Below are 26,567 nucleotides of genomic sequence, written 5' to 3'. Positions count from 1 at the left end.
CTATGTGTCATGCTTTATGGATAGACGGACCATTTCTACTACTGCGTGTCTAAACACATACCCTCATCTCTTCTGTCCTTTATTTTTCCGTCTTTGCTAATACAAGACGTATAATGAGCATCTGGGAGAAGAATGGAGGCTTTCTTTGTTGTGACAAGCCATTACCCAGGAAATGAAGTGGGCCCAGGAATGGCAAACAGCAGTGAAACTGGCCTGCTCAGAGGTTTATAAGATCATTGCTGTGAGCCCTGGGGTGGGGGGGCCTGTGTGAACCAGTCTCATTAGGCAGGGAACCCACTGGAAAAAGTGGACCATACAGAAACAGGAATGGCTATGGGGGTTGGGGGACAAGAGGAGAGACTGTTGCTGTGTAATCAAAGGGAATTGCAAACACTGAATGTGGAATGGCAATCTCAGGGGGCTGTTGTGTATCAAACAACGCTCACAGACAGCACCCAGAGTTGCGAACTTACACTGCAATCTGTGGCAGACGAGGCAGTGAGAGCGTGATTCTCTCTGCAGAGGAGGTCACGCAGATGTCAGAGCGATATCTAGCGGTTATTTCTGACTGCATTTCAGAACATTTTCCACTGCACCAAGTAGCAACTTCGGAAAATGCCCTGTTCCCAGCTGTGAAAACATCCAAAGCATCCTGCAACATCTCAGATGCAGGCCTGCATGTACACGCAGGAATCACAAGCAGTTATAAGACAACTGTTTGCATTGCACAGAAATGTGCTTTATCAGTGTTGTGACATTGTTCTACTCCCTTCAATCTTTTTTATTCTAAGAAGTAAGTTCATAAAAAAAGTGGCATGAGCCATAATTGCAGCCCATATTTTATTTGTGTGAGTCTAGTTTACTTTTAGGGTTTAATGAGCATGTTTCAGAGGCCAGGAGACTCTGTGCAACTGCTCTGCAAGTGTGTTTGTATAATTTTAACAAACATCCTCTTTTCCAGAGTACACACTCTTTTGCTGTTTTCCACCCCAAATTACAACTATCTCCACTCTCTTAATTTAGCAGCACACATTCCTGAAACATCACTGCAGCACGCTTCAGTCTCCCAGCCTGGAATCTTCTAGGTTTTCATGTGGTTTTGTATGTTTGAGGGAATAAATAGCAACGCCCATACTTACGTCTGCTCCGGCTCAGCCTGCTCACTGAGCTGTCCTGGAAAAGTCCATGTGACCCAGAGCTGAGGAGGTGCTGTCGCTTCCTCATCCTGTTGTATGTTAGAGCGGAAGGACTACGCTCCGGCCTGCAGGGCACTGTGTAATTTAAACCATAGCCCTGTTAAATCAAAGTCAGAAGACACAATGATATTATATTCTCAAACTGAGCATCACTTTTATTCCAGTTGGTTGCTCCTGCACTGAAACATTCACAGGCTTGTAACAAATAAGCTGCCACAAAATGCCACGATAGTGTGTAAAAATGCAGTAGAAGGCTTTTGCTCTGTTTTGACACACTATAATTTGTGTCAGATTATTTTTAGCCATGCCAGCAGTGTGCAGGAGATGAATCTTAATTACTTTAGTGATTACCTTGCTTTTCCCGTAGCACCACCAGCAGCTCAAAGTGTTCAATATCTACTCCACGGATGTCTTCATACACCAGTATTGACGTTAATGGTGATATTTAAAAATGTAATGTTGATAAAACATATGATAACATTGTGTAAATAATTCAGTCCTGTTTCTTTCTGTTCTCACCCTGGCTCCCTCCACCAATCCTATGTGGTTGCCTTTTTACTACCAATTAAGTGTAATTGGTCTTTTTGTACAAGATTGTTCAGTTACAGTCACAGTTAAGTAACTGAACAATCTACTCATATTTTGAGTGTAATTCATTTGCCCAAAAAATAACCAAAGTTAAAGATGAATTTGACAGATATTGTGATAATATTGTTATCTGGAAGTCTATTGACCACAATAATCATGTAGTGAAATCCAATGGATTGGCACCATACACCGTTTAAAGTAATGGATGAGGCTACCATGACATCACCCATTAGTTTGTGGACTCGAATTTGGCATGTTGGCTGTCGCCGTCTTGGATTTTTGGAGCCAGAAGTGCCTGTATCTGGACCAGGGTCGGAAACTGACCTGACCCTTGAAAAGGAAATCTGAAAAGACTGCATGACAGCGGTGTTGTTGTCCAACCATGGTCTAAGCCGGACGAATGCTATGTTTCGATTGGCCAGTCTGGCCTGTCTGTCTGACGCAGACTGGCCAAGTCCCACACCAGGACGCAGACTGGCCAATTGAAACATAGCATTCGTCCGGCTTAGACCATGGTTGGACAACAACGCCGCTGTCGTGGAGTCTTTTCAGATTTCCTTTCAGGCTGGTTTTGTGGATTTGGAGCTAAATGTTGTGCCTGGGGCGTGTCGTGTATTAATGATACTCGTTACCTGGAGAGGTTGGAAAAAGATATATGTTTCTTCCCTGTTCCAAAACCAAAATCAAACCCTGGAAAGTGTAAGGTTAGCTAGCTAGCTACTGAAGATATAGCCTACTGAATGTATACACATGCTGCTTTTGCTTTTTAATGATTATAACTGTGAAAAAATGACCAGTGAAGGGAAGCAGGGAAACTTTGCTGATATTGAACCAGCTGTGTGGCATCGCAGTGTGCGCAGATGAATGTTGTTTGACTTCCCCTGGAGATCCCTGCCCGTCCGGTGGCAGAGGTCTGGGCATGAAGCCAAACACCGTTCATCTGCACTCACTGCGATGCCACACAGCTGGTTCAATACCAGCAGAGTTTCCCTTTATATTCATTGTCTTCTGTGGCGATCAGCAGTGATGTGGTGGTTCACTTTTACACTGTGATCTGTAGCCTATAGTTCGGCTTTAGCTTCTAACTGTCTTTGTCTTTTTAACCTGTTGTTGCTGCTGAGTCAGTTTGACATCCTGGATATATCCTTCAAACACAGACTGTAGACCCCTCTGTCTGCTTCTCTCTGGAATCACTGTTTCATTTTTCCAAAAATGTGAAAATATTTCTTCAGGGAGTGCAGTTAGTTACAGTGTGGGCTCCATGCTAGCTCTGACAGCTTGTCGGACCATTACAAAGGGGCGGGGCTTAGCGAAAGCTCAATTGACTTTATTGTGCACCTGCCACTGTGGCTTGTGGATTCCAAAATCCACCAGCTGCTCAATATATTACCATTGTTTTTTTTGGGCTGGTGAGTAAAGCAAATCTAGTAGTCACTTGCATGTTTTACCAGCATTTGGCCGACGGCTGGTGCTTATTTCCAACCCTGATTTGGACGAGAGGGTGGAGCTGTGTAGGAGTGAGGGGTGCATCTGACTCAGACTGTGGTGATGCCTCACAGACAGCCTGTCACTCATTCAGCCCACCCCGATGCAGTTATCATGAAGGGGGAAATTAGCTATAGAACGTATATGTTCTGACTTGTTCTTAGGACCTTAAATCAAGGACCTTAAGGACCTTAAATCAACACTGTAACCTTAAATCAACACTGTAATTTTCAAAATCTTACCACTGGTTGAGAACATGTTTTGCCTCATTCATAAAGGACATGATTGGATTCAGTTTTTTAGCAGCTCCAACCTTTATGGACCCTTTATTGTCATGCCCTTTGCTGAACTGCTGATTTCATAATTAACTATGCACCAGTAAGAAAACGGGTCAGAGCTGAAGCGTATTAATGTGCTGTGCATCTGGTTTCATTGATTTCTTTTCCGTCCCTGAGTCTGAGTGACATTGTTATGAGTTTATGTCACTGGCTGTTCCACAGACCTGCCTGCCTCTCATGTTACTCCGTGACTCCGATTCATAAAATTGCAGGAAATTACACCCCTGTGACAATTATGAGAAATGAGGGCGCCCGCGTGTAGAAAAAGACCTCATCCAAATTCGCACTGCTCTCGTTTGTTCTACACCAGATAAAAATCCTTCTGGTGCCAATAACGCAGGAGCAATGGGATTTCAATAATTGAAAGAGCGAGAACATGGAGGATAATACATCTCGCTGCCATAAATTCATTATATGTAACACAGAGGAGTGGAGGTGTTATTCAGAAGGATTATTATGTAATTGGAAACCGCTGGTATTACCTGGAAATAGTTTTTCTTTCTATGTGTCATACTTTTTTCCATTCTTTCTCCCTCGCTGCCCCCGCACATCTCTTTTTCTGTCCCTCCCACGCGCACGTTACCAGATTCACGTTGTTAAAGATTTGCTTAGGATTTGGCAAATTTCTTCTTTTGATCTCCAAAAAGGAGAAGCAGTCATGTTTTTCAACTGCTATTTTTTATTTATTTATTTATTTTACATTGTGGCCATGTTGAAATTCATCTCTTTCTTTCATGCTGCTCTCAAACCTCTCATGAAATACAAATATTAGATGGTTGATATAAATGAGGACAAGCAGAAGTTATTTATTTCCTCTTTATAGCAGAGTATATGAAACATATTTTCTCCTTTCTTTTGAGAAAAAAACATCTGCCAAGCTGTTATCAACTTAAAATAAACCTGCGTGCAGACTGACAGGTGTCACAACCTTTTTGCTTACCAACACACCCCTGTTTGCCTCTGCTTCATCAGTGGGTTGCAGGCACAGCACGTCCCATCTAATATTTATTATGCTATTATGGTTTTATTCTGGATGTGTTGTTTTTATGCATCCTCATATCCTCAATCATGAATACCCCTGCATACATGAATAAACAGAGTTTGCAGAATATATCCATGGAAACTGAATTTAGACAAACCACGAAACCCAGAGGTGAATAGGCCCAGGTGGTCAAATGGTTCAGCCTCCGTGTTTGCGTTGGTATTTTTTATTTTTTTAAGCCATTATTTGTGTTTCTCTGTAATTAGTGTATGAACCCCACCTGCTTAAAATCAATTAGAATATTCATCTCCGCATAAAGGTGAGGATTATTGTTGGTGAACGTCTGCCCTTCTCAGTAACAACAGTCAGTATCAGCCTGACCTTTTAGAAAGTGGATTTATTGAGAATTACAATGCCCCGGGACACTTGTCCCTCCACCATGCAGTTAAGGGTCGATAACTTATCACCGTGCCAGAGGATTAATAGGGTATCCAGGGAGACACAGCCACAGACACATGTATTGTAACCTCATGACATCCCAGTTGTAATCTTTTTCTGCTGTGTATGGACACTGTCTCAACTGTCCAGATTTATCCCTCAGCTTGGTTGCCTGATATGCATCATCAGCACATGTTTTATGATGAAACACTGCTGCGAGCTGGGAGGAATTATTGAACCAATGAATCATTTATGATATTCACACAAGGATATTAATGGGTGTTGTTGGTCCCCTGCAGGAAGAGAGGAAGCTGAGCAGCCGCCGACGTGTTGAGTAAAAGCGCCGGGCGAGTGGAAAAGTGAAAGGAGAAGGTAGAAACACCAGCCCAGCGACCTGCCTGCCTGCCCACCTGAGAGTACTGCGTCATGGGGAAACAGAACAGCAAGTTGCGGCCCGAGGTCCTGAACGACCTGAGGGAGAACACAGAGTTCACCGACCACGAGCTCCAGGAGTGGTACCGCGGCTTCCTCAAGGACTGTCCCACCGGCCACCTGACCGTGGAGGAATTCAAGAAGATCTATGCCAACTTTTTCCCCTACGGAGACGCCTCGAAGTTTGCCGAGCACGTCTTCCGCACGTTTGACACCAACGGCGATGCCACCATTGACTTCAGGGAGTTTATCATTGCCCTGAGCGTGACGTCTCGTGGCGGGTTGGAGCAGAAGCTGCGCTGGGCTTTCAGCATGTATGACCTGGATGGGAATGGGTACATCAGTCGGGCAGAGATGCTGGAGATAGTTCAGGTGAGGACATACTGTAGAATAAATAAATCTTCGAAGCTTCATTCATAATGTTGACAATAGAACTCTAAATCTACATTTGGATGCTGCACAGCTTCTTTTTGTTGTTGTTTTGGTTTGGTTTTTGAATGTTTATAAGTTCTGTTTAAACCCTGTATTTGTCTACAATTGCACATAAAATTAGGCTACACTAATGTTATTGATATTATACTATTTGTAGAATTAGATTTCAGTGGTGGCTACATCGAATTGTTCCTCACATGATCCAAACATTGCACAGTGGTGCAGTGCTTAGCATTGTTGCCTCTCAGCAAAGGGGAATCCAGGGTGGGGGGTTCAAACCCTGGGGTGAGGGAGCCCCTCTGTGTGGAGTTTGCATGTTCTCCCAGTGTCAGCATGGGTTTTCTCCGAATACTCTGGCTTCCTCCCACAGTCCAAAGACATGCAGGCTAGTTTGATTCTCTAAATTGTGCGTAGGTGTGAATGTGAGTGTGAATGGTTGTCTGTCTCTATGTGTCAGCCCTGTGATAGTCTGGTGACCTGTCCAGGATGTATCCCACCTCTCAGCCAAAGCCAGCTGGGATAGGCTCCAGCCCTCTTGCGACCTCCAACAGGATAAGTGGTTACGGAAAATGAAATTAAATGTGAATGATCCAAACATTTCCATAGTTTTCATAGTATTTAAAAAATAAATTCACAACATTCTTTTTTTTTTTGTAAGGAAATATTCTGCCTCAATCCATATTTTTTGGTGTTAAGCCTTTTTAAAATCGACATTTTGACTGCGCTCAAGAAACTGATTGCTTTTCCACTTGCTACACATAGAGGGAGGCATGCACCTATATCAATGGAATGGTCTCGCAGCAATATCACAGCACAATAAATTCCATTTAATCATTAAAGAGAGTTGATATAAAAGACATACTCTTTAATCTAATGAATCACTTTATTCAAATGGAAGGTTTTGTGTCAAGATTTTTTTATTTTTGGGTGATGATGTTATAAAATATGACAACATTCAAAGCTTCATTCGAAAACCTCAGAAGAAGCTTTGAATTAATTTTTTTAAAAATGAAAAAAAAAAAAAAATTACAATTAAACTTTTTTTAAAATTTTTTTAATTAAAACATAGTGAAAATCTCAACCCAGAAATAGAAGATGAGACAAAGATATCTAATCACATTACTTTGTAATGTACATTTTATCTAGCCTAACCTAGATCCATAACAGAAATATCAAATGTCATTTATTAATCAGGATTAATTAAATTATTACTTGTTCTATAAATATTTATTCCAAGTGGGGCTGCAAGTAACGATTACCTTCATTATTAATGAATCTGATATCTGACAATACTGTCTGTCACAGGTGATGTCTTCAGTTATCTTGTTTTCTTTGGCTAACAGTCCAAAACCTAAAGACATTGTGTCAGTATTTTAATTATGTTGTATGCAATCTAGGTTTCGTTTTGGTAGTCGTCTCAGTAGTCACTTGCAGGTCTGAATTCATGATATTTTCACCTCAGACATCATGGATGCAAGCTGCCCTTTCTGTTTTTTCTTATCGCTGTGGCTATATTTACTCTTCCAATATGGTGAGCTGAGCAGCCTGCAGCGCCATATCAATATTGGCTCAGTCCGTTGTGTTTGTGGATACAAATGAATGTGGAGGCAAAAAAAACAGGCGTCAGTGCTTTTGTTATCGGTGAATGCTCTCTGTTTTTCAGCAGAAAGTCTTTCTCTCACCACAGACCTACACCATGTGAAACACGTACAGTTTTAGAAGACACACATTCAGAGTGACTTGCTGTGAGTGTAACAGCACGATGGGCTTCAGTTGCCAGAGCACTATCATTACCAGGTAGCAACAGAAAACAGGTCAGAGCACTCAGACAAAGGATGTAACGAATATGTCAGGTGGGAACAGCTATTTTTCGTCTTCCCTGCCTAAAGCTTCACACAGACAAAATTAATATGCGCAATAACGGCAATCGTTCTCACTCTTTTTTATAGGCAATTTACAAGATGGTATCATCAGTGATGAAGATGCCTGAGGATGAATCAACGCCAGAGAAGAGGACAGATAAAATCTTCAGACAGATGGACATTGACAATGATGGTAAGACTGGTCTTTTAGTGTTATGTGCTTTATATGCTTTTGTGAGGAGTTATCATAAGAGGATGTCGCTGTCAGTACTGAAAGGAACTGGACATTAAACAGGTATATAAGTACTATATAAACATGGACTAATGGGTGGAGGTGTAAGCGGAAACAACTATAACTCCTCCAGTGGGCATCCAAGTAAGCAAGTATGCTAAAGCATACTTAATCTAAGTACGAAATTATACTTGATTGAAGTACATTTGAGTATACTTCCACGAGCAGATGATTAATGTGCTGAAAGCGTGCTGTTTTTAAGGACTAACAATGTACTGATAAACTAATGATATGTCATTATTGCCAGTAAAGATATATTAATATAAAATATAGTGTTCTTGACTATTTTGAGACACTATTAAGTTGCATTTAATATACATATTTTTTTATATCCAAAGCTTTTAGAAATGTAATTTTTTCTACTTGAAGTATATTTAAATCTATTTTTCTGGTAACTGTTAAAACATTTATTAGGGCTCTCCCAAATGTTTCAAAACTCCTACCATTGCCATGGTAACTGACAACCAAATCAGTATTAGAATGCTGTGGGGTTTTTTTGTTTGTTTGTTTTTATGTAGGCATTACCCCAAAAAGTCCAAATAGCCTATGAAAAAGAAATAGTAATCCAACATTAATTTTTTTTTTTTTGTCCTCGTCTCTCTTGGGACTCACGAATACAATAATTGTAAAGTTTATGAACAATGGCTGAAAGTTTCGAAGCTTTGCGTAGTAGTGGGTAATTCTCTCTGATGCGTCAAAGCCCCAAAAATGGTGTTTGGATTAACCCTGACACTTATAATAAATAATATATAATGAATATAATCATAATACATATATTTACAATAAAGTAAACTGTGTCAGAAATACATTTTAAGTACAATTCAATTAAAGACACTTCCAATAGAAACAAAATTAGACACTAATTCTCTTAGATAACTATTAATAAACTGAAAATGTACAATCAATAGATTTATAATTGAAGTAGAATGTGTTAAAAAAGTACAGCATTATCAGAGAAAGATGTACATAAGTATGTAAGTGCATCTCAATGGTGTTTCACAGTAGTACAACCAAGTACATTTATTACAAGTTCATCTACTTTAGGATGTCTTTAGTAGCACTAATGATGTAACATTAGCATTAGGGATCCACAATATTAGATTTTTGGCAGATATTCGATATGCTGATTTATAATAACTCATTTGGCGGATAACTGAAACCATTATTATTATCATGTCTATTTTTTCTCTACTGTATTTTAGTGATCATCAAGTCTCTTCTGTAGTGAAATTATGCTTGCATACTCTTATCCTGATGGCCCACAAGCTGATGGAGACATGAAAGACAATGCTTTTCAGTATATGTTATATTCATTTATTGTGCAAAAAAAGCATTGTGGCCGATTCTGATCAATTTAAAGCCAATATCAGCCATTACTGATGACGTGTCGACATTATTGTGCAGCCTTATTTGGCATACGAAGGTACATTGGTAGTGCATCAGAAGTAGCACACTTTCAGTACATTGCTAATGAGTATATTAGTTCAATGTCCTTTTTTTGTACCTGAGCATCCAATTTAAATATGGGGACTTAAAGTGCATCTTTAATCAATCAATTATAGACATATAATTAAAGATCAGTTATTAAATGGTCTTTGACATTATACCTTGTTTACCCCTTACCACTGGAGAGCAGTTTGGAGAGGAACAGGAAATATGGAAGATGGGCAACAGAGAGAGAAACAGGATATCATATAACAACATGACATAACATAAACACAACTCACAAGATCATTACTGGCCTTTTGCATCTTGTCCTGCTGAGCCACCTGGATGTCTGACATTTAGTGTGATGAGGTGATGCTACAGCCATGTGATGTGTACTTATGCATTTTCCAAGTCATACTGTTCTGACTGTTTTTGACATGTCAGGAAGATGTTAAGAGTTATTCATATGGCAGTGGGCAGCTCAGTTTGTTTTGCAGCAGAAGGCTCAGAAAGTCTGGAGGTTAAACTGTGTGTCTCACATTTTATAACATCACGTGGGACTGAAGACCAGGCCTGCACTTAACCCTCCTTTCTAATTCAATTCATACAGATGCTGTGTGACACAAAGTGAAGGTTATTTTAAACTAATTGAAGTGTACTGTTGCAGTTTCTCTTTGTGTGACATCAGTCAAAACTTTATGACATAGTATACCATGACATTTTTTTGCAACATAGTATACTATGACATTTTATTTGATATTTTAGCGACATACTATACTATGACATTTCTTGTGCTATTTTAGAGGCATACTACAGTATAGCATTAAATATGACATTTTTTGTAACGTACTATACTATGGCATTTTATGTTGTGGTTTTTGCGACGTACTATACTATGACATTTTATGTGATTTTTTTGTGACGTACTATACTACGATATTTTATGTGACATTTTATGTGACATACTATACTATGACAACCCTGACCCTAACCCTCTAAAAAAGCACATGAAATGTCATAGAATAGTATGTCGCTAAAATATCACATTAATGTCACAATAAAGTATGTTGCCAAAAATGTCATATAAAATGTCATAGTATAGTGTGTTGCAAAAAATATCACATAAAATGTCATAGTATAGTATGTTGTTAAAAATGTCATAAAATGTCATATGTCACAAAAAAGCCATTGTATAGTTTGTCATCAAAAATGTGATAAAAACGTCATAGTATAGTATGTGGTCAAAAATGTCACAAAAACGTCATAGTAGTATGTGGTCAAAAATGTCACAAAAAAGCCATTGTATAGTATGTCATCAAAAATGTGATAAAAATGTCATATTATAGTATGTGATCAAAAATGTCGCAAAAAAGTCATAGTATAGTATGTCAACAGAAATGTCACAAAAAAAGCCATTGTATAGTTTGTCATCAAAAATGTGATAAAAACGTCATAGTATAGTATCTGGTCAAAAATTTGACAAAAATGCCATATTATAGTATGTTGTCAAAAATGTCATAAAAACGTCATAGTATAGTTTGTCCTCAAAAATGTCACAAAAAATCATAGTATAGTATGTGTTAAAAAATGTGATAAAGTGTCATAGTATAGTATGTGATCAAAAATGTCACAAAAACGTCATAGTATAGTATGTCATCAGAAATGTCACAAAAAATGTCATAGTATAGTATGTCGTCAAAAATGTCACAAAAAAGCCATTGTATAGTATGTCATCAAAAATGTGATAAAAATGTCATATTATAGTATGTCAACAGAAATGTCACAAAAAAGCCATTGTATAGTTTGTCATCAAAAATGTGATAAAAACGTCATAGTATAGTATGTCATCAAAAATGTCACAAAAACGTCATAGTATGTCATCAAAAATGTCACAAAAAAGTCATAGTATAGTATGTCATCAAAAATTTGACAAAAATGTCATAGTATACTATGTTGTCAAAAATGTGATAAAAGTGTCATTGTAAAGTATGTGATCAAAAATGTCATAAAAATGTCATAGTATACTATGTTGTTAAAAATGTCATAAAAATGTCATAGTATAGTATGTCATCAAAAATGTCACAAAAATGTCATAGTATAGTATGTCGTCAAAAATTTGACAAAAATGTCATAGTATAGTATGTTGTCAAAAATGTCACACAAACGTCATAGTATAGTATGTTGTTAAAAATGTCATAAAAATGTCATAGTATAGTATGTCATCAAAATGTCACAAAAACGTCATAGTATAGTATGTTGTCAAAAATTTGACAAAAATGTCATAGTATAGTATGCAGGGCCTGACGCTAACTTTTTTCCCAAGGAGCACATGTGCTCCTAAGTTGAAAAAGTAAGGAGCGCACAAAGAACTTTAGGGGCACAATGTAAATTGATCAAATAATGTGTTTCCCGTAATAAACGTGATGCAAATAGACATTTTCAAGCAAAATTATGTAATGAATTTGTATACAAAATGTACAGAAAGGTAAAATCATCAAGTTTTGAAAAAGCAGGCCTATTGCAATTTAATTTTGTCTTTAATGTTATTATCTTATATATATTATCTTTGCAATATGATTATCTTATATAATGTTATTACTATCCTAAAACATTCTCCAGGTCCTCTGAAACTCTGCAGGACTTAAGCCTCTTTCACACAGAGCTTTCGTGGGGCCCACCGCGGGGTAGGGCGCATAGGACAGGATCTGGGGGAGTACAGGCTCGTTCAGGAGCTACAGCTCCATGGTGACCGCTTTCGGGTCTACTTCAGGCTCTTCTCTGCTATTGGACGCGCGGCGCCGAGGTGTCGCAGACGCCGCAACATGCGCCCTCTCGCGCGCCGCTCAGCTCGGCGGCAGAGCGGTGCGCTCTTGCGCCGCGGTAGCACATACACAATGAATGGGTTCGTCGGCGGAGGTCTGCGCTTTGCGCGCTCTGTGTGAAAAGGGCTTTATTTCCACCCTGCCCAGCAGCGGTACCGTGGCGAACGGTCCCCAAAGGCCTCTACACATGATCAGCTGTAAAACCGCTTTGCGCTGGCTGTCCCATTGTTTGTCTATGGAGAGGGCAGCAACGCCTGACAAAGCGGCACCGCTACCCTTGGCGTCGTGCACCGCTCTGATTTTCCGCCCGAGCGCTGCGCTCAGAGTTGAAATTATTTGAACTACGGGGAGAACGGAGCAGGCTTCCCCGGAGATCCGCCGCTTAACCCCGTCCATCTCCTCCACACTTTGACTTATTTCCACGCTGCCGACAGTGAGACTTAAGCCCTTTTCACACAGAGCGCGCAAAGCGCAGACCTCCGCCGACGAACCCATTCATTGTGTATGTGCTACCGCGGCGCAAGAGCGCATTGTGCCGACAGTGGCTTGGAAAACTGCCCATAACCATGTCACACGGGGAAGAGAGAAGAGGGAAGGCGACTGGAGTTCCTCCAACATTTGTGGTTAGAGTATCATATTTTTTTATTGACAAAAATATAGGCTGCTTCGGCTGATTATTTATGCGCACATGTGCCCCTAAATATTTTTTACAGTTCGCACACATCTATTTTTAGTCGCAAATGCGAGTGAAACGCTCGCACTGTTGAGCCCTGGTATGTCGTCAAAAATGTCACAAAAACGTCATAGTATAGTATGTCGTCCAAAATATAAAAATGTCATAGTATTATATGTCATCAAAAATGTGATAAAAATTTCATAGTAGGCCTATAGTATGTCCTCAGAAATGTCACAAAAACGTCATAGTATAGTATGTGTTAAAAAATGTGATAAAGTGTCATAGTATATTATATCTTCAAAAATGTCACAAAAACGTCATAGTATAGTATGTGATCTAAAATGTGACAAAAATGTCATAGTGTGATCAAAAATGTGATAAAAATGTCATAGTATAACCTAGTATGTGATTAGAAATGTGATAAAAGTGTCATGGTATAGTATGTGATTAGAAATGTGATAAAAGTGTCATAGCATAGTATATGATCAAAAATGTCACAAAAACGTCATAGTATAGTATGTCGGAAAAAATGTCATATATAATGTCAGTTTAATTTCCCTATAAAATATCACATAAAATGTCATAGTATAGTATGTTGCAGAAAATCTCATAAAATGTCACAGTATAGTGTATCACATACTAAGACATTTTATGTGACAGTTTTTTAACATTGTATTACACTCACTTAACACTCATTCTAACACTTTTCATACAACATTATTATGGCATACTATACTTTAACATTTTATGAGATCTTTTTAAATAAACTGTGACTTTATGTGATTATTCATGACATGTTTGATTTTTCATGATATTTTCATTTCTATTTTTACATAGTTATACAAACAACATACTCAGTTGGCAACAGCAATATTGATACATAAAACACTTAATATAATTTACAGTACAAAACGTGTAGTGTTGCATATTCCATGTTATGAAATCAATGCAGCTGAAGAATTCATGACTTATATAAAAATAGCACAACATCACCACCTGCTGGTTGACTTGTTTGGACGGCTATAAATGACTCAATTATTCAGTCATAAAATGTTAATGGAAGTTGATCATCATTTATTTAAGAGATGTGGTGTAGTTGTCTGCACTGTGTAATCTGGGGCAGCAGTGATTATATCAGAGGCACAATGAAAACATCACAAGCTCTTCTGTTGATTTTGGTGGGTGGTTGCTGCATGATTCACCCCTCCATCACATGCTCCACTGCTGGTGACTGTGAATCTTTTTTTGGTCTCTGCTTCACAGGTAGACTGTCTTTGGAGGAGTTCATTAAAGGTGCCAAGAGCGACCCGTCCATTGTCAGACTGCTGCAGTCGGATCAGGGAGCCTCTCGCCAGTTCTGAGGACAGAGACAATAACAGACACACACTCTCTTCAACACAATCACAAAACTACATCCATCCAGCTTCGTGCTGTTCACCTGATAGAGGCTCGGTCATCATCACAGCCCCCCCTCACCAGACAATCCTTTCATTCTAACAACACTCCATGTCTTAATGTTTACATTAATGGATACTCCTCCTTTGTCAATGTGGCTCCTTTCTGTGGACTATGACGTGCTTTCAGTTGAGGTATTTTGTGTATATGCTTTTCCAAAGCTCTTTCGCTTTGAAATGGTTTTTACCCATTCTCCATAAGTGAAGTGCCATATCATATATTTATACTGACTGGATTATATGCTCCCAAGTATTATGAATCCTGTTATGTTACACCAAGAGGAAACTAATTACATCACTTCTTATTATTTGATTCAACTTAACTGTGTTGAAAAGTGGCTTATTGTTGTTCAGGATATCAGACTTGTGGCTTAAAGGGATAGTTTGGAGTGGGGTTGTACGCAGTACTCATCCATAGTCAGTGTATTATATACAGTAGATGGTGGTCAACACGCCCCGTTTGGAGAAGCAGGCTGGAGTCCGACAAGGAAGCTAAGCAATGTACAGCTGTGGATGGGGTCAGCAAGTAAACAAATTGTAGCCACCGTAGAAAAGTCCCACCAAAAACTAAACATTAATACCACTTTGAAGGATAAGCAGTGGAATGAGCTGCAGTGGAAGCACACAGGGCAATTAAACTACTCTGATTACTTTACTCTCTCCAGAACTCAGATACGGCTTCCAGTGTTGTTTTCCTGTAACAAGCGTGGTATCTTGTGATTTCCAGAAAGAGACTTCTGCTTAAGAAGGCAAAAACAAACAGACCGGATCAAGTAAAAGGTAAAAAGACACTTACAATAACAATCTGAGCCACTGTCCATTAAAAGTGGTCATAAAAACTGTTGTTCACATTGGTCTCTTTGATCAATTTACATGAGGAAATAAGGTCCAGGTTGAAAAATGCTTAAGTGATCCTTTAGGTTTACACTACATTAAAATAGTTTCGCTGCTTTATCTCAGACAGCGATATCAGACAGGGAACTGAAGCCGTTACATCGCTCTCTTCAACACCAGACTCCATTGACAAAAACAGTAATTCTGGCTGGCTGAACACAGGAGCTGCTGGTCTACCGCTGCCTCGATCAGTTAGTTTGTGTTATAATATGACCTTGGCTTTTAAAAGGGTTAGTTCAGATTCACCAAAGCCACACAATAACACAAACTAGCTAACTGATCGAGGCAGAGGTAGACCAGCAGAAAGCGAAATTTACTTTTTGTCAATGGAGTCTGGTGGCTTTGACAAGAGCACAGATGTGGAGCTGGAACCGGCTGTCTGATGGCAAAGTAAAGATGTGAAAATACAGTGATTTCAGACGAGGAACTGAGCTGTTATCAGCACCAGACTCCACTGAGAAAAATGGTTATTTTGGCTCGCTGAACACTGTAGCTGATGGTCTACCGCTGCCTACATTAGTTAGTTTGCATTATTGTGGGACTTGTGTTGAATCTGATTAAACCCTCTTAAACGCCAAACTCACAAAATAAAACAAACTAATGAACTGATACAGGCAGCAGTAGACCAGCAGCTACCATGTTTAAGAAGCCAAAATGACCCTTTTTGTCAATGGAGTCTGGCTTTGGAGAGCACTTTTAACAGCTTCAGTTCCCCATGTGAAACTATTATACATATAGTGCACACTTAAACTTGTATTGACTTTCTTTAGGTGGTTATAATACATTTTACTGCTGCCCTCATCCACAACAGCACATTGCTGAGCTTGCATCTTCAAACTGGGGGGCGTGTCAACTGGCATCTGTACGCATTACACTGACTATGGATAAGTATCTCATATAACCGTGAACTAACCCTTTACCAAGTTGTGTCCCTGAACAAGCTCTGTATGCCTTTGGTATTGCATGCGCTCAGTGATATGAGTTTTCTGACATTGTAACAGTTTACGTGAATAAGGAGGCCGTGATTGTTTTTATTCCTTTTTATTTTTGTAACAAAAATTTTGTTTTCACACAATTGAAATAAAGTCGTGTAAGAAAAATCTACACAAAAAGTCCCACAGTATCCCCCTTGTCCTGGACAAACATGATGCAAACCCACCGAGATTCTCACTGACTGGTTTAAAAAGAGAAAACAAAGATATAGAGGAGTCACATTAGGTTGGACATTGAAGTGTTACGTTGACAAGTCCACATTTTAAAACAGGTGTTCAGAGTGGCTGAAGAGGGGAGAGCGGAGCAATGTTTGGAAAAGACTTGAATGAACAACCAAAATGCCACATTCAGAACCTCCTCCCTCCTCCTCAGCTGGCAGCGGCCATATAAATATGCAGCGTCTAACGTTCAGCAGGTATGTGAGGCAGAGTTCACTCCGGGGACACATACACACACGCCTCCTCCTCCTCCCTGCTGTCCCCGTGTGACTGACAAAGATGATGTGAGAAACTGCAGGTGTCTCTCATGTGTCTGTTCTGAAGTATTTCAGTAACTGAGCGACCGGGCCTCCCATTCATCCACAGGAGAGGGGAGGTGGGTCGCACAGGACCAGACCAGACCAGTCCAGACCAGATCCAACCAAGTCAGTCTGGATCAGATCCTTCGCAGTTTGGGCTCATAACTCATCTTTATCAAGGTCATCATCCAGGTCCACATCGCTGAGGTCGTAATCCTCCTCCTCGGGAAGCTGCAGGTGACAGGGTAAAATTAAGACAGACTGTTAGCAGAGATGGTTGTAAACATGAAAACGTGCCACATTCATTTATAGATGACAATCAGTAGAGTTAAAACAACTCCAACTGCTGTATTACATACATGACTGTTGATATGTTATCCTGTGTGCAGTACAGAGGCAGCAGAGAGCAGCTAGGTTCATATAGTGCGTATTAAAGCCCATTTTAACCCCACGCTAATTTTACACCTGGGCCAAACTTCAGCCAGATCTGTTTCATGTTCAGCTGGAGGGGGGTCAAGACTCCCAGTTAACTGCATGACTGATCAGTGATCTGGCTGTCGCACGATTGGTTGGATTTCTGGCATGTCTGCAATTTTGGTCGACTCTCTTGCATTCAAACTGAGATAAGCTTGTTTTAATATTATTTGAGGAATGTTTTATATGTTGAGGCTAAAAGTTTTGACTGAGACTGTGCTGATAAAACTGAACTTCACTGCAGAACAGACCGAGTGCAGGGCTCGAAATACTTAAAATTAAATTTTACCAAACGCTCCCTTTATCTTTAAGTCAGCGCTGTTAGGGATGAGTTCGTCTTTTTTGAGTTGACCTCAGTGGAATTGTCAGACATAGTAAAGCTGTGTGTTTAACAGTAACAGTAAGCATACAGTGTCTGCTCAGCTTAACACTGTGTGGTTGAAGGCCTCAAACCTGTTATCATCTGTACATAGAGTATTAAAACCTCTGACCACGAGAAGCTCCCACTCACCTGTCCATCCTTCCCGTCCCAGGGCTCAACAGTGTTAATCTTTGGCAGGGCTCCACCTCCCAGTGTGGCAGTTGACCCACGGCCCACAGATAGCTCCCTGTAGACGAGACATTAGCTCTGTTATACAGCTCACTCTAAAAATATTTTCACTTAGATTCTTGTATTGAATAAAAATGATTTCTACCTGAGGAACTCATGGATGCCCGTCTCACTGAAGGAGCCCCTGAGCAGAGCAAACTTCATCTTGCGTGTGTTGATGGCGGCCATGGCGGGATAGCCGAATCCACCAATACCCAGAGAGGCCTCCAGCTGCATCTGAGCTCCGGCCTCAGTCCACATCCAGCTGATGGAGGGGAGAACGAGCCATTAGTCACAGTGGTAATAAGTCATTTTAATAATAATAATGATGATAATAATAATGATGATAACAATAATAATAATAATAATAATCTCTGGTCCTCACCCCCACATCTTCTTCTTGTACTTCTCAGCCATCTTAATCATCACCTCCAGGTAGCCGTTTCTACCTGCTGCTCCTGTTGAGATACGACGACAGAGGATGGTGAGTGAATTAAAAAACTAGTCATTAGGCGACTAGTCGACTAATGGCCCTAAATGACGACTGTTGGTCGATTTGGAAAATTCTTAGTCGGGGGCTGCCCTAGAAATTTGTGAACTACTTAAGTTCAGAGTGAGAGGTGTGTCTGGTCTCACCTGTGTCCAGGATGTGCGGCAGGACAGCGATTATACACAGCTGACTGTCCTCACAGGTCTTCTTCAGGATGTCTTCACTGAGGATCTGAGACAAACATTTACAAAACACATTTAGCTTCTATGTGAATCCACATAATCTTACAGCCAGGGTTCACAAAAAAACAAAAAAACAAAAAACAACATCAACACAATAAGAGGTAAGGGCAGGGGAATGGAAGTTCATACCAAGTACAAGTAGGCCACATACAAGATGCAAATATGCAAGTGTGCAAGAGAAGTGCAGCCATTGCACTATTTGCTATTAGGCATATCAACAGCACTTGGGATGAAGGAGACATCCTTCACCCGGTCCTCCTAACAAGTGCCCTGAAAAGACATCCTGAGGGCCAGTCTAATATAACATTAGCCCTTAAATAAACCTGCCTGCTCCCTGAAATCTAACTCGCCATTTTAACCAGACTTCCAAGTCTGTTCTTCTCTGGACAGATAAAGATTTCCAAATCAAGTGAGAACACAAAGGGTTAAAACAGATTCAAACATCTGTTACAGAGAGTCATTATCTCAGAAGAAATGTTTTAAGAGTTAAATTTTCTCAGGAAAAAAAAGACTTGGCGTCAACATGGGATTTTTTCCCATTCATTTAAACATGATGCAAATACACAAGTGTACTGACCTCCAGCAGCTCAGGAGGAGCGGCATTATCAGAGAACAGATCCATAGCCCGCTCGATGATGTCACCACGAGAGCGGCCTCCTTGGTAGTCCTCGGGCTCCTCGCCTTTACGGAAAATCTTGATGGTGGGAAACCCACGGATCTACACACACAAAACACACAGCTCTGTGAATAACTGCCTCATATTCAGCTGCATATTGACATCCAGTCAGGGATCAGCTATAGGTATACTATATCTTTTAATCATTCTGTACAATATGACACATCTGAGTGACCTTCAGCAGTAAGACACAGCTGTTAAATTGGGTGGGAGCAACTTAATTAAAAATGACCCAAAATTAGCAAAACAAAATATATATATATATATATATATATATATATATATATATATATATATATATATATATATATATAAAAATAGTAAAAAGTTACAAGAAAAAATACTGAAAATTAGCAAGGGAGGAAAAGTAAAAAAACAAAAACAAAAAGGAAATGACCTGAATGGCAAAAAAATTAAAAATAAAAATACATATGTATATGTATTCCATGACATATGTTTGAATGTAACAAAAAAAAAAAAAAAAGTAAATCCCTGTGCACAGCAGGACAGTGCTTCTTCTAGGTGCCAGCTGGTGCAGGATAAATCACAGTCAAAAGTTCAAAAACTTCCAGCGCAATCTGATGAAGCAACATGCGAGACGTGTTGTTCACTCCTTTTGTTTTTAAACATTTTTGAATAAACTCTGTTTCAATCCTGACATTCTAGTGTGCGCTGGAAGTTTTTGAACTTTTGACCATATGTTTGAATGTATTATTATGTATTATTTTATATAATCATAAATATAGGTTGGTTTTTTTTTGGACATTCATTCATTTTCCTATTCAAAAAAAAAAAAAAATCTCTTAAAAAGGCTGCAGAGACATTTATTAAATGTCCAATCCAGGAGGAGGAGCGTGTACGTTTAACCACGACTATACAGAACTCATTTCATGATTGAGACTTGACATTTCAGATCGTACAAGCTGTCATATTTACAAGGTCAAAGCCACACCTCAGTAGCCACTAGATCATCATCACGTTTGGCTATTTAAATGTAGTTAATCTCAGCAGCTGTGGCCAATCGACTGTGTCCTCTTGTGCAGTCATGTGTGCAGTGTGTTCTCACTTTTGTCTACTGTTACAGTATTTTCCATCAGAGCTGTGCACCACTGCACCACATTAACTTATTGATCCCTGCTTACCCCGTAGCGGCTGGACACAGCCTGGTGTACGGTAGCATCCACAGCTCCGAGGCGAACTTTGCCCTTGGTCTGCTCCTTCACAGCTGTGGCTGCAGCTGCCCACTCAGGCTCCAGGCTGTCAGCAACAGAGGAGAGGGATGGTTAAAAACACGGACGATGACACACGTAAAGGAATAATTCCACTGTAGATCATTCAAAGTTCAATATTAGATGTTTCCCAAATAATTCTGTGCTTCTGAAAAATTGACGTAAACTGAAAAAAATGTTGCAAAGTGGATTGAAGGTTTAGGAAACACAGCTCAGGTCTCACTGAGCAGTGTTAACAGGGATTACTGTGTGCTGAATTAGTGTTTTAAAGTCTGGTCTGTGGATTATCCGGATTTACTGGGACATTTTATCCGGAAAGAAAAACAAAATTCCAAAAATCATTGCTGTATCAGGACAGCAGAAATCTTAGAGACCGATATTTCATCTCTCTTCTCCTTCTTGCTGTGGACGGACTGTGTCAGGTGCCACACTCACTTCTTGCAGTGTCCACACCACGGGGCGAAGAACTCCACCAGCCACACATCATCACTCTCCAGCACCATCTTGTCAAAGTTGTCATCAGTGAGCTCGACCACGTCCTGCTTACTGCCGCCGCCGCCGCTGCTGCTCTGCTGGATGAAAACTGAGTGTTACTGAATAGTGTTCACAGTGTTTCTAATTTCAAACCTCAGTGTTTCACTACTGGGCCTACCTGCTTGTAGCCAGAGCTGCCAGACTTGCCGCTCATCCTGTCTTTCACCAGAGTGCGCAGAGCGTTCATGGCTCCGTCCACGATGGCCTGGCTGCTGCGCCCACCTGACGGGTGAAGAGGGGGCAGCCACAAACTTATTATACATCCTCAAGTCTGCCTAAAAATAACTTCAACAGTCAAAAAGTGTCCAAAAAGGGCTTGAGAGCACATCAGTGATTCACTGAGAAAGGATGACATGTGAGTGTGTTGCCTCTCTGACGACTATGTCCCCGTCTCTCTGAACTGAGAAGCCTAGTAGTTGCAAATTTAAACTAATTTCATCGTGAATCTTTGGTCTAAACTTCTATTTAATTCTTTAAGATGTATCTTTTTACTGCAGATTTATATCAGGACTTGATGATGTCACTGTGGAGGATTCAGAAAGCTGCATATTCACCAACAGCAGCTTTTTGTTTGGAGCAGCGTTCTGTCTTTACCTTGGTACTCCTCTGGCATGTTCTTATTGGCTCCAAAGATCTTGATGGTGGGGAATCCTCTGACGCCATACTGGCCCCCCAGTGACTTGTGCTGGTCTGCGTCTACGGCGCCAATCTTCACGATACCCTGCAGGATCACAGAACAAACAGGTTGGCGTGTGCAGTCTGGGTAAAATACAGCGAGCCTGTTAATCATTCCCTCCACGTCACATCTATGTGCTGTTTCACACATAACTCTGGAAGTCAGCGTGTCGGTGAACAAATGCAACAGTTAGTGATGTGTGCAGGATTCATCTCCGCGCACACAATGTTGTTTGGATAAATTATCTGAGAGGTGATAACTATGTGCAGAAAAACACATTCCATGAAATAAACAGTGAATGACATTAAGTTTGTGTCAGATAAAAACAGGACTCAGTAATATGTGACTGCAGTCAGGATCTGCCCACGTCTCACGCCTCTGTCTGCTGTGATTCTCACTGCTGAGTTACAAACTCCTCAAACACTTGTAGGTGGAACAAAGCTGTGAGCTTCCTAATCGCGGTACAGCTTCAGTGTCGTCTTTTGTCTTTGTCTTGTTTGTTTTAGCTGAGTGAAATGAAAAATGAATGACTGTAGTGTACCAGGTTGGTCATTATATCTGCAACCCTGATACCACTGTAAGCATCTGGTGCCTGAGGACACTAATTGGAAGTTTTGAAAGTGTTTTTAAAAGATTTAAAGCCTGTCTGTGTGTGAACACTGAGAGATCAGTGTCTTCATGTGGGAAGTGTCTTGAGGCTGGCATTGCAAATTAAGTCTTTTTTTTTAAATCAGGGTTGTAATTGTTTCTAATGTCTGCAAATTTCTAATTACAGCACATCTTCTTAAGGCTATTGCCTTATTTCCAAAAGCAGTATTCACTAACAATATTCTGATAAGTGAACTTGTCATTTTTGCCTTAATAGAACTAGTTAATGTCAGTCTGTGTCCTGACTGAGGCCTGTGCTGTGAAGCAGGATTTGGGGTTAGCAAGGTAAAGTGTGAGACCACTGACCAATCATATCACTGAAATTTTTTTTTTTTGATCAGGCATCTGACAAATTGGGTCTGGTACGATTATTACCATTATTTCTATCATAACACAGCAGTGACGTGGAAACTAGACTAAACTCAGCCACTGTTAACATTATTTAAGAGTAGATGGTTGAATTTGTTTTGTAAATTTAAATGTTAAATGAGAACTGCGCCCATTTTCAAAGTTCATACATGCTAGCCGACATGAGCCGACAGTGAGTCTGATTTTACACTCTGAACATGAGACACCTGTGTGATAACAACTGGAAATAAAAGCAAGGGAAAAAAATACACACACTGTTAACTGGCCCCTGCTATTGAAAAGGCAACACTTCTGTCAGACATCATCTGTCATTAACTATGCCTTTACTCTTCACCCTGGTAGCACCAGGAGTCCGTCATTACTTGTTAATAATTCAACATAGTGTCTTCATCATCCAACTAAATGGCACAAACTGAACTATACTTCAGTCATCTATATTAATACATATTTTAACCCTTGGTGTACTTTTAAAAGTAGGAAATTATCTCTGTTGTTTCCACAACTTCTTATTCTGTTGTAAGACGACACACTGTTGTTTTACATTCTGATGAATATGACTTTTTCCTGTCCCTAAAACACAACGTTACCACAGGTAACTGGTGTCACCGTTTCATCTCATACCATATTAAGTACTTTATTAATTCACAGCCCCGCCTCCTGCATGTGCATTCATGGCTGGATAGGGAAAGTTGACTGAGCTAGTTGATAACATGGGTCATGATACTGGTTATTCAGAGGGCCAGTGTTAGGGTTAATGAAGCCAGATAAGGAAAAGATATCCTGGGTATGTTTAACTTCTCAGGCCTCTGGTACGTGGCGAGATGACGAGAGATGTTTTGTTTACCTTGAGGGCAGTGGCCGCCTTCTTCCAATCAGGAGTCAGATTTCGACAGTGGCCGCACCTGTGGTGATTAACAAGAGTGGGAAGGGAGGTGAGTAAAAGATCACTTTCATGTTGGTGAAAATGTTTTATAGCTAATGATACAGTTTTACAACAGACACACTTAATGAGTTAGAAATCTGTGCAGATTAAAAAGATAGCTGACAAACAATATTCAAGTTCAGAAACATTTTCATTTCATCAGGAGAGATGTTCCTGTGGTCATAACACTGAAAATGCATCACAAGTATCTGTCACTCAAATTAATCACAGAACCAAATTATTCAATATTAACACATCCAGTGAATATTTAACACCTTCCATGTGCAGAGACTTAAGGCTCAGATTTGGGCACGTACACCTCCTGGGTACTTGTTCACAGGTACAGTCCTGGTACATCAAGAAAATCATGGCCTCGTCTAGGAATATAATCTGACATGCTATAAGTTGATTAAGACATGTATGTTATATTTACATGACAATATTCTGTCATACTCACAGTGCCACCTAGTGACGACAGGAAATGACATGTTTTAGACTTTAACATGCTCCTCCTGGCAGGTTGACCGTATCCAACTCAAATGTGGTCATAGAGGCCTTAAGATTGTATGTTATATTGTTAAGACGGTGAAATGTCACCAAACGGCGTTGCCATAACGACACGGCCAAATTCGGTGTTTCACCAAAACACAGCAGTTGGCATAAACTGAAGTGTACGTGGTTCAATCTGCCTGAAACTTCACACGCCCCTTAATAGTATAGGCCTGGACATGTTATATAAGTTTTGTCAATGGGCGGGGCAAAATTACTTGGCCATGCCCTTTAAAGTGCAGCCCCCATGGCATGTTTCACTGACATGCACAAAAATTGGCACACACACGTATCACGCCCTGATGCACAAAAAAGCCTCTTGGACCTATTGCCGAAACCCAACAGCAAGTCAGCCATTTTGAATTCCGTGGTCATTTTTGGCGTTTCCCATGTGTTGTATTTTAACAATCTCCTCCTACAGATTTGATCGGATTGGCTTTGAAATTGGTTTGTGCGAGCTTGACTTCAAGCCGATTAAGTTAACTTACAAGTTGATTTAGACATGTATGTAATATTAATACTTGTGTTTTTATAAAGCAAAGATAAAAGGTATATATATTATATATTTCTGACTGGTTTATACTTGTAAGTCATGGATAATCGGTAGTTTATATGATATACTATGACAGGTGTTTGCTAGATAGATATTTGGTAATTAATATTATATACATGAGTTATTTTTGTGTGAAAAAGTTATATGGTAATAACAATGGTATATTTAGAAAAGTTTTGGTAAAAGGTTTATCTACATAAGGAAGCTGTCTGTTTCATTTCACTCAATGACTTATGAAGAAGGGGTGGGATTTAATAAGTTTATACTTCCTCTCGCTTCTTTTCGGATGTGTAAATCAAAGTAACTATAATTGCACAATATTGGACTTATTGCTGATGTCCCATAGGCCAATATTTAACAACTCATTTGACCGATAACCAATAGCAACATCGATGTATGTGCTATTTTGCCTAGCTAATCTTATTGATAATCAAGTCTCTTCTATAGTGGAATTAACAACATATTATGCATGAATTCTCTTATCATGATGGCCCATTAGCAGACGAAGACATGAAATACAATACTTTTCAATGTCTGTAATATTTATTCATTGTGCAAAATCAGAAAAAGCAATTAATTTTAAAGCAGATACTGGTCGATAATGATGGCGTACTGATATTATCGCGCATCCTTACATTAAATAATGAAATGCAACCCATTAAGAAATCATTAAAATTGCATTTAAAATAAAATAAATGATTAAGTTGGACAAAAAATAACTTAATTTGTTGAGTTGGGTTTGTGTAAGCATGCTCTCTGCTTGTATCTATGCTAAAACATATTTAATATAGTAATAAACCTGGTTTCTCATCCTTGTATTCTTGTATCCTGTATCCTCATCCTTGCATCCTGTATCCTCATCCTTGCATCCTGCATCCTCACCCTTGTATCCTGCACTGAAACACCTTGCCTGTGATTTACTTTGCAAACAAACTTGAACAGTGTGATTGCAATCCGACCCAGGCAGGAACCGGTTTTGCATACACGTCCTCTCAGATCATAAAGGTTAATGTGTCTGTGAGGAGGAGCAGCTACACACAGAGGACTCAAACATCACTGAGCTGGTGTGAGATGCTTGTACTGACACTATGGTCCCTTAGGTTGATCTGAGGACACTTGTTGCCACTGAATCACCACCACCAAAGTTACAAGGACTCACCAGGGAGCGTAAAACTCCACCAGCCACAGACTGTCACTCTGGATGACCTCTCTGTTGAAGTTGGAGGGGGTGAGCTCCACCACATCATCACTGGCTGAGTAAAAGGCTTGGACAGACAGCAGCAGGGAGCAGCCCAGCACTCCTGGAGGAGAGGGTACAAAAGGTTTACTCTCAACACTGTGAGCTCAGACATGTTTAAATGAAACACAGCAGCTACAGTAAGCACTGACATTACACTGTAAGACCACTTAAATACAGTTTATAGGCACATTTATGTAACAGGAAGTGAAATAGTCGTTTATTAATTCATTGACTGAACGATAACAGAGGCCTGGCACTATTCTGTGCTCCTTAACTTAGCTAGTCAAGCTAACCACAGCGGCTAACACGCTGTCAAACACAGCCGACATTAACACGGAGATAAACACGATATTTTATTAAAGTAAAAAGCCGCTGTTTTTGTCACTCACCGAGTAAAAGCGGTCCCATGGTTGTAAGCTGGTCTCCGGTCGGCTCCTCTGTTAGCAACACAGTCAGACTGCTGTCGCTGCGGCGCCCACAAAAAGTAGATCGAAAAAGCTCACCGTGGCCCACGCTGATTGGTCCGCTGGTGCGACGCTGCGGCTCA

The 26,567-nt window shown here is 40.0% G+C and overlaps 2 protein-coding genes across 3 annotated transcripts in view; one reads left to right on the top strand and one right to left on the bottom strand.

Annotated features, from left to right (window-relative positions):
- hpcal1 (hippocalcin-like 1) overlaps nucleotides 1-16,431 on the top strand; it is a 20,043-nt gene extending 3,612 nt beyond the window's left edge. Inside the window, exons 2-4 of the mRNA XM_033647995.2 lie at nucleotides 5,327-5,831; nucleotides 7,841-7,946; nucleotides 14,235-16,431. Coding sequence (XP_033503886.1) covers nucleotides 5,454-5,831; nucleotides 7,841-7,946; nucleotides 14,235-14,332 — 582 coding nt within the window. The 5' untranslated portion in view covers nucleotides 5,327-5,453 and the 3' untranslated portion in view covers nucleotides 14,333-16,431. The remainder of the gene's footprint in view (nucleotides 1-5,326; nucleotides 5,832-7,840; nucleotides 7,947-14,234) is intronic.
- On the bottom strand, nucleotides 16,345-26,567 carry pdia6 (protein disulfide isomerase family A, member 6). Of its 2 annotated transcripts, none has more exons than XM_033649400.2 (13): nucleotides 26,410-26,567; nucleotides 25,940-26,081; nucleotides 23,601-23,658; nucleotides 21,658-21,784; nucleotides 21,182-21,285; nucleotides 20,965-21,101; nucleotides 20,443-20,557; nucleotides 19,202-19,342; nucleotides 18,529-18,613; nucleotides 18,278-18,350; nucleotides 17,999-18,157; nucleotides 17,815-17,911; nucleotides 16,345-17,060 (listed from the first exon to the last, which is right to left on the bottom strand). In XM_033649400.2, the coding sequence occupies exons 1-13, from the start codon at nucleotides 26,426-26,428 to the stop codon at nucleotides 16,989-16,991; spliced, it is 1,329 nt and encodes a 442-aa protein (XP_033505291.2). In that variant the 5' UTR covers nucleotides 26,429-26,567; the 3' UTR covers nucleotides 16,345-16,988. The 2 variants fall into 2 exon arrangements, with proteins under 2 accessions (XP_033505291.2, XP_078029996.1); XM_078173870.1 differs by having other exon boundaries at nucleotides 20,965-21,098.

This window comes from Epinephelus lanceolatus, chromosome 13, assembly GCF_041903045.1.
Source record: "Epinephelus lanceolatus isolate andai-2023 chromosome 13, ASM4190304v1, whole genome shotgun sequence".
Taxonomy (NCBI): Eukaryota; Metazoa; Chordata; class Actinopteri; order Perciformes; family Serranidae; genus Epinephelus; species Epinephelus lanceolatus.
The sequence above is the reverse complement of the archived record's forward strand: the minus strand, read 5'-3'. Positions and strand labels throughout refer to the sequence as shown.

Excerpts from the sequence above, each read along its gene's own strand:
- pdia6 (XM_033649400.2), bottom strand. Across the intron at positions 18,614-19,201 it reads CTCCTCCTGAGCTGCTGGAG|ATCCTCAGTGAAGACATCCT; the intron begins GTCAGTACACTT and ends TGTTTGTCTCAG. Across the intron at positions 17,061-17,814 it reads GGGACGGGAAGGATGGACAG|CTTCCCGAGGAGGAGGATTA; the intron begins GTGAGTGGGAGC and ends TGTCACCTGCAG.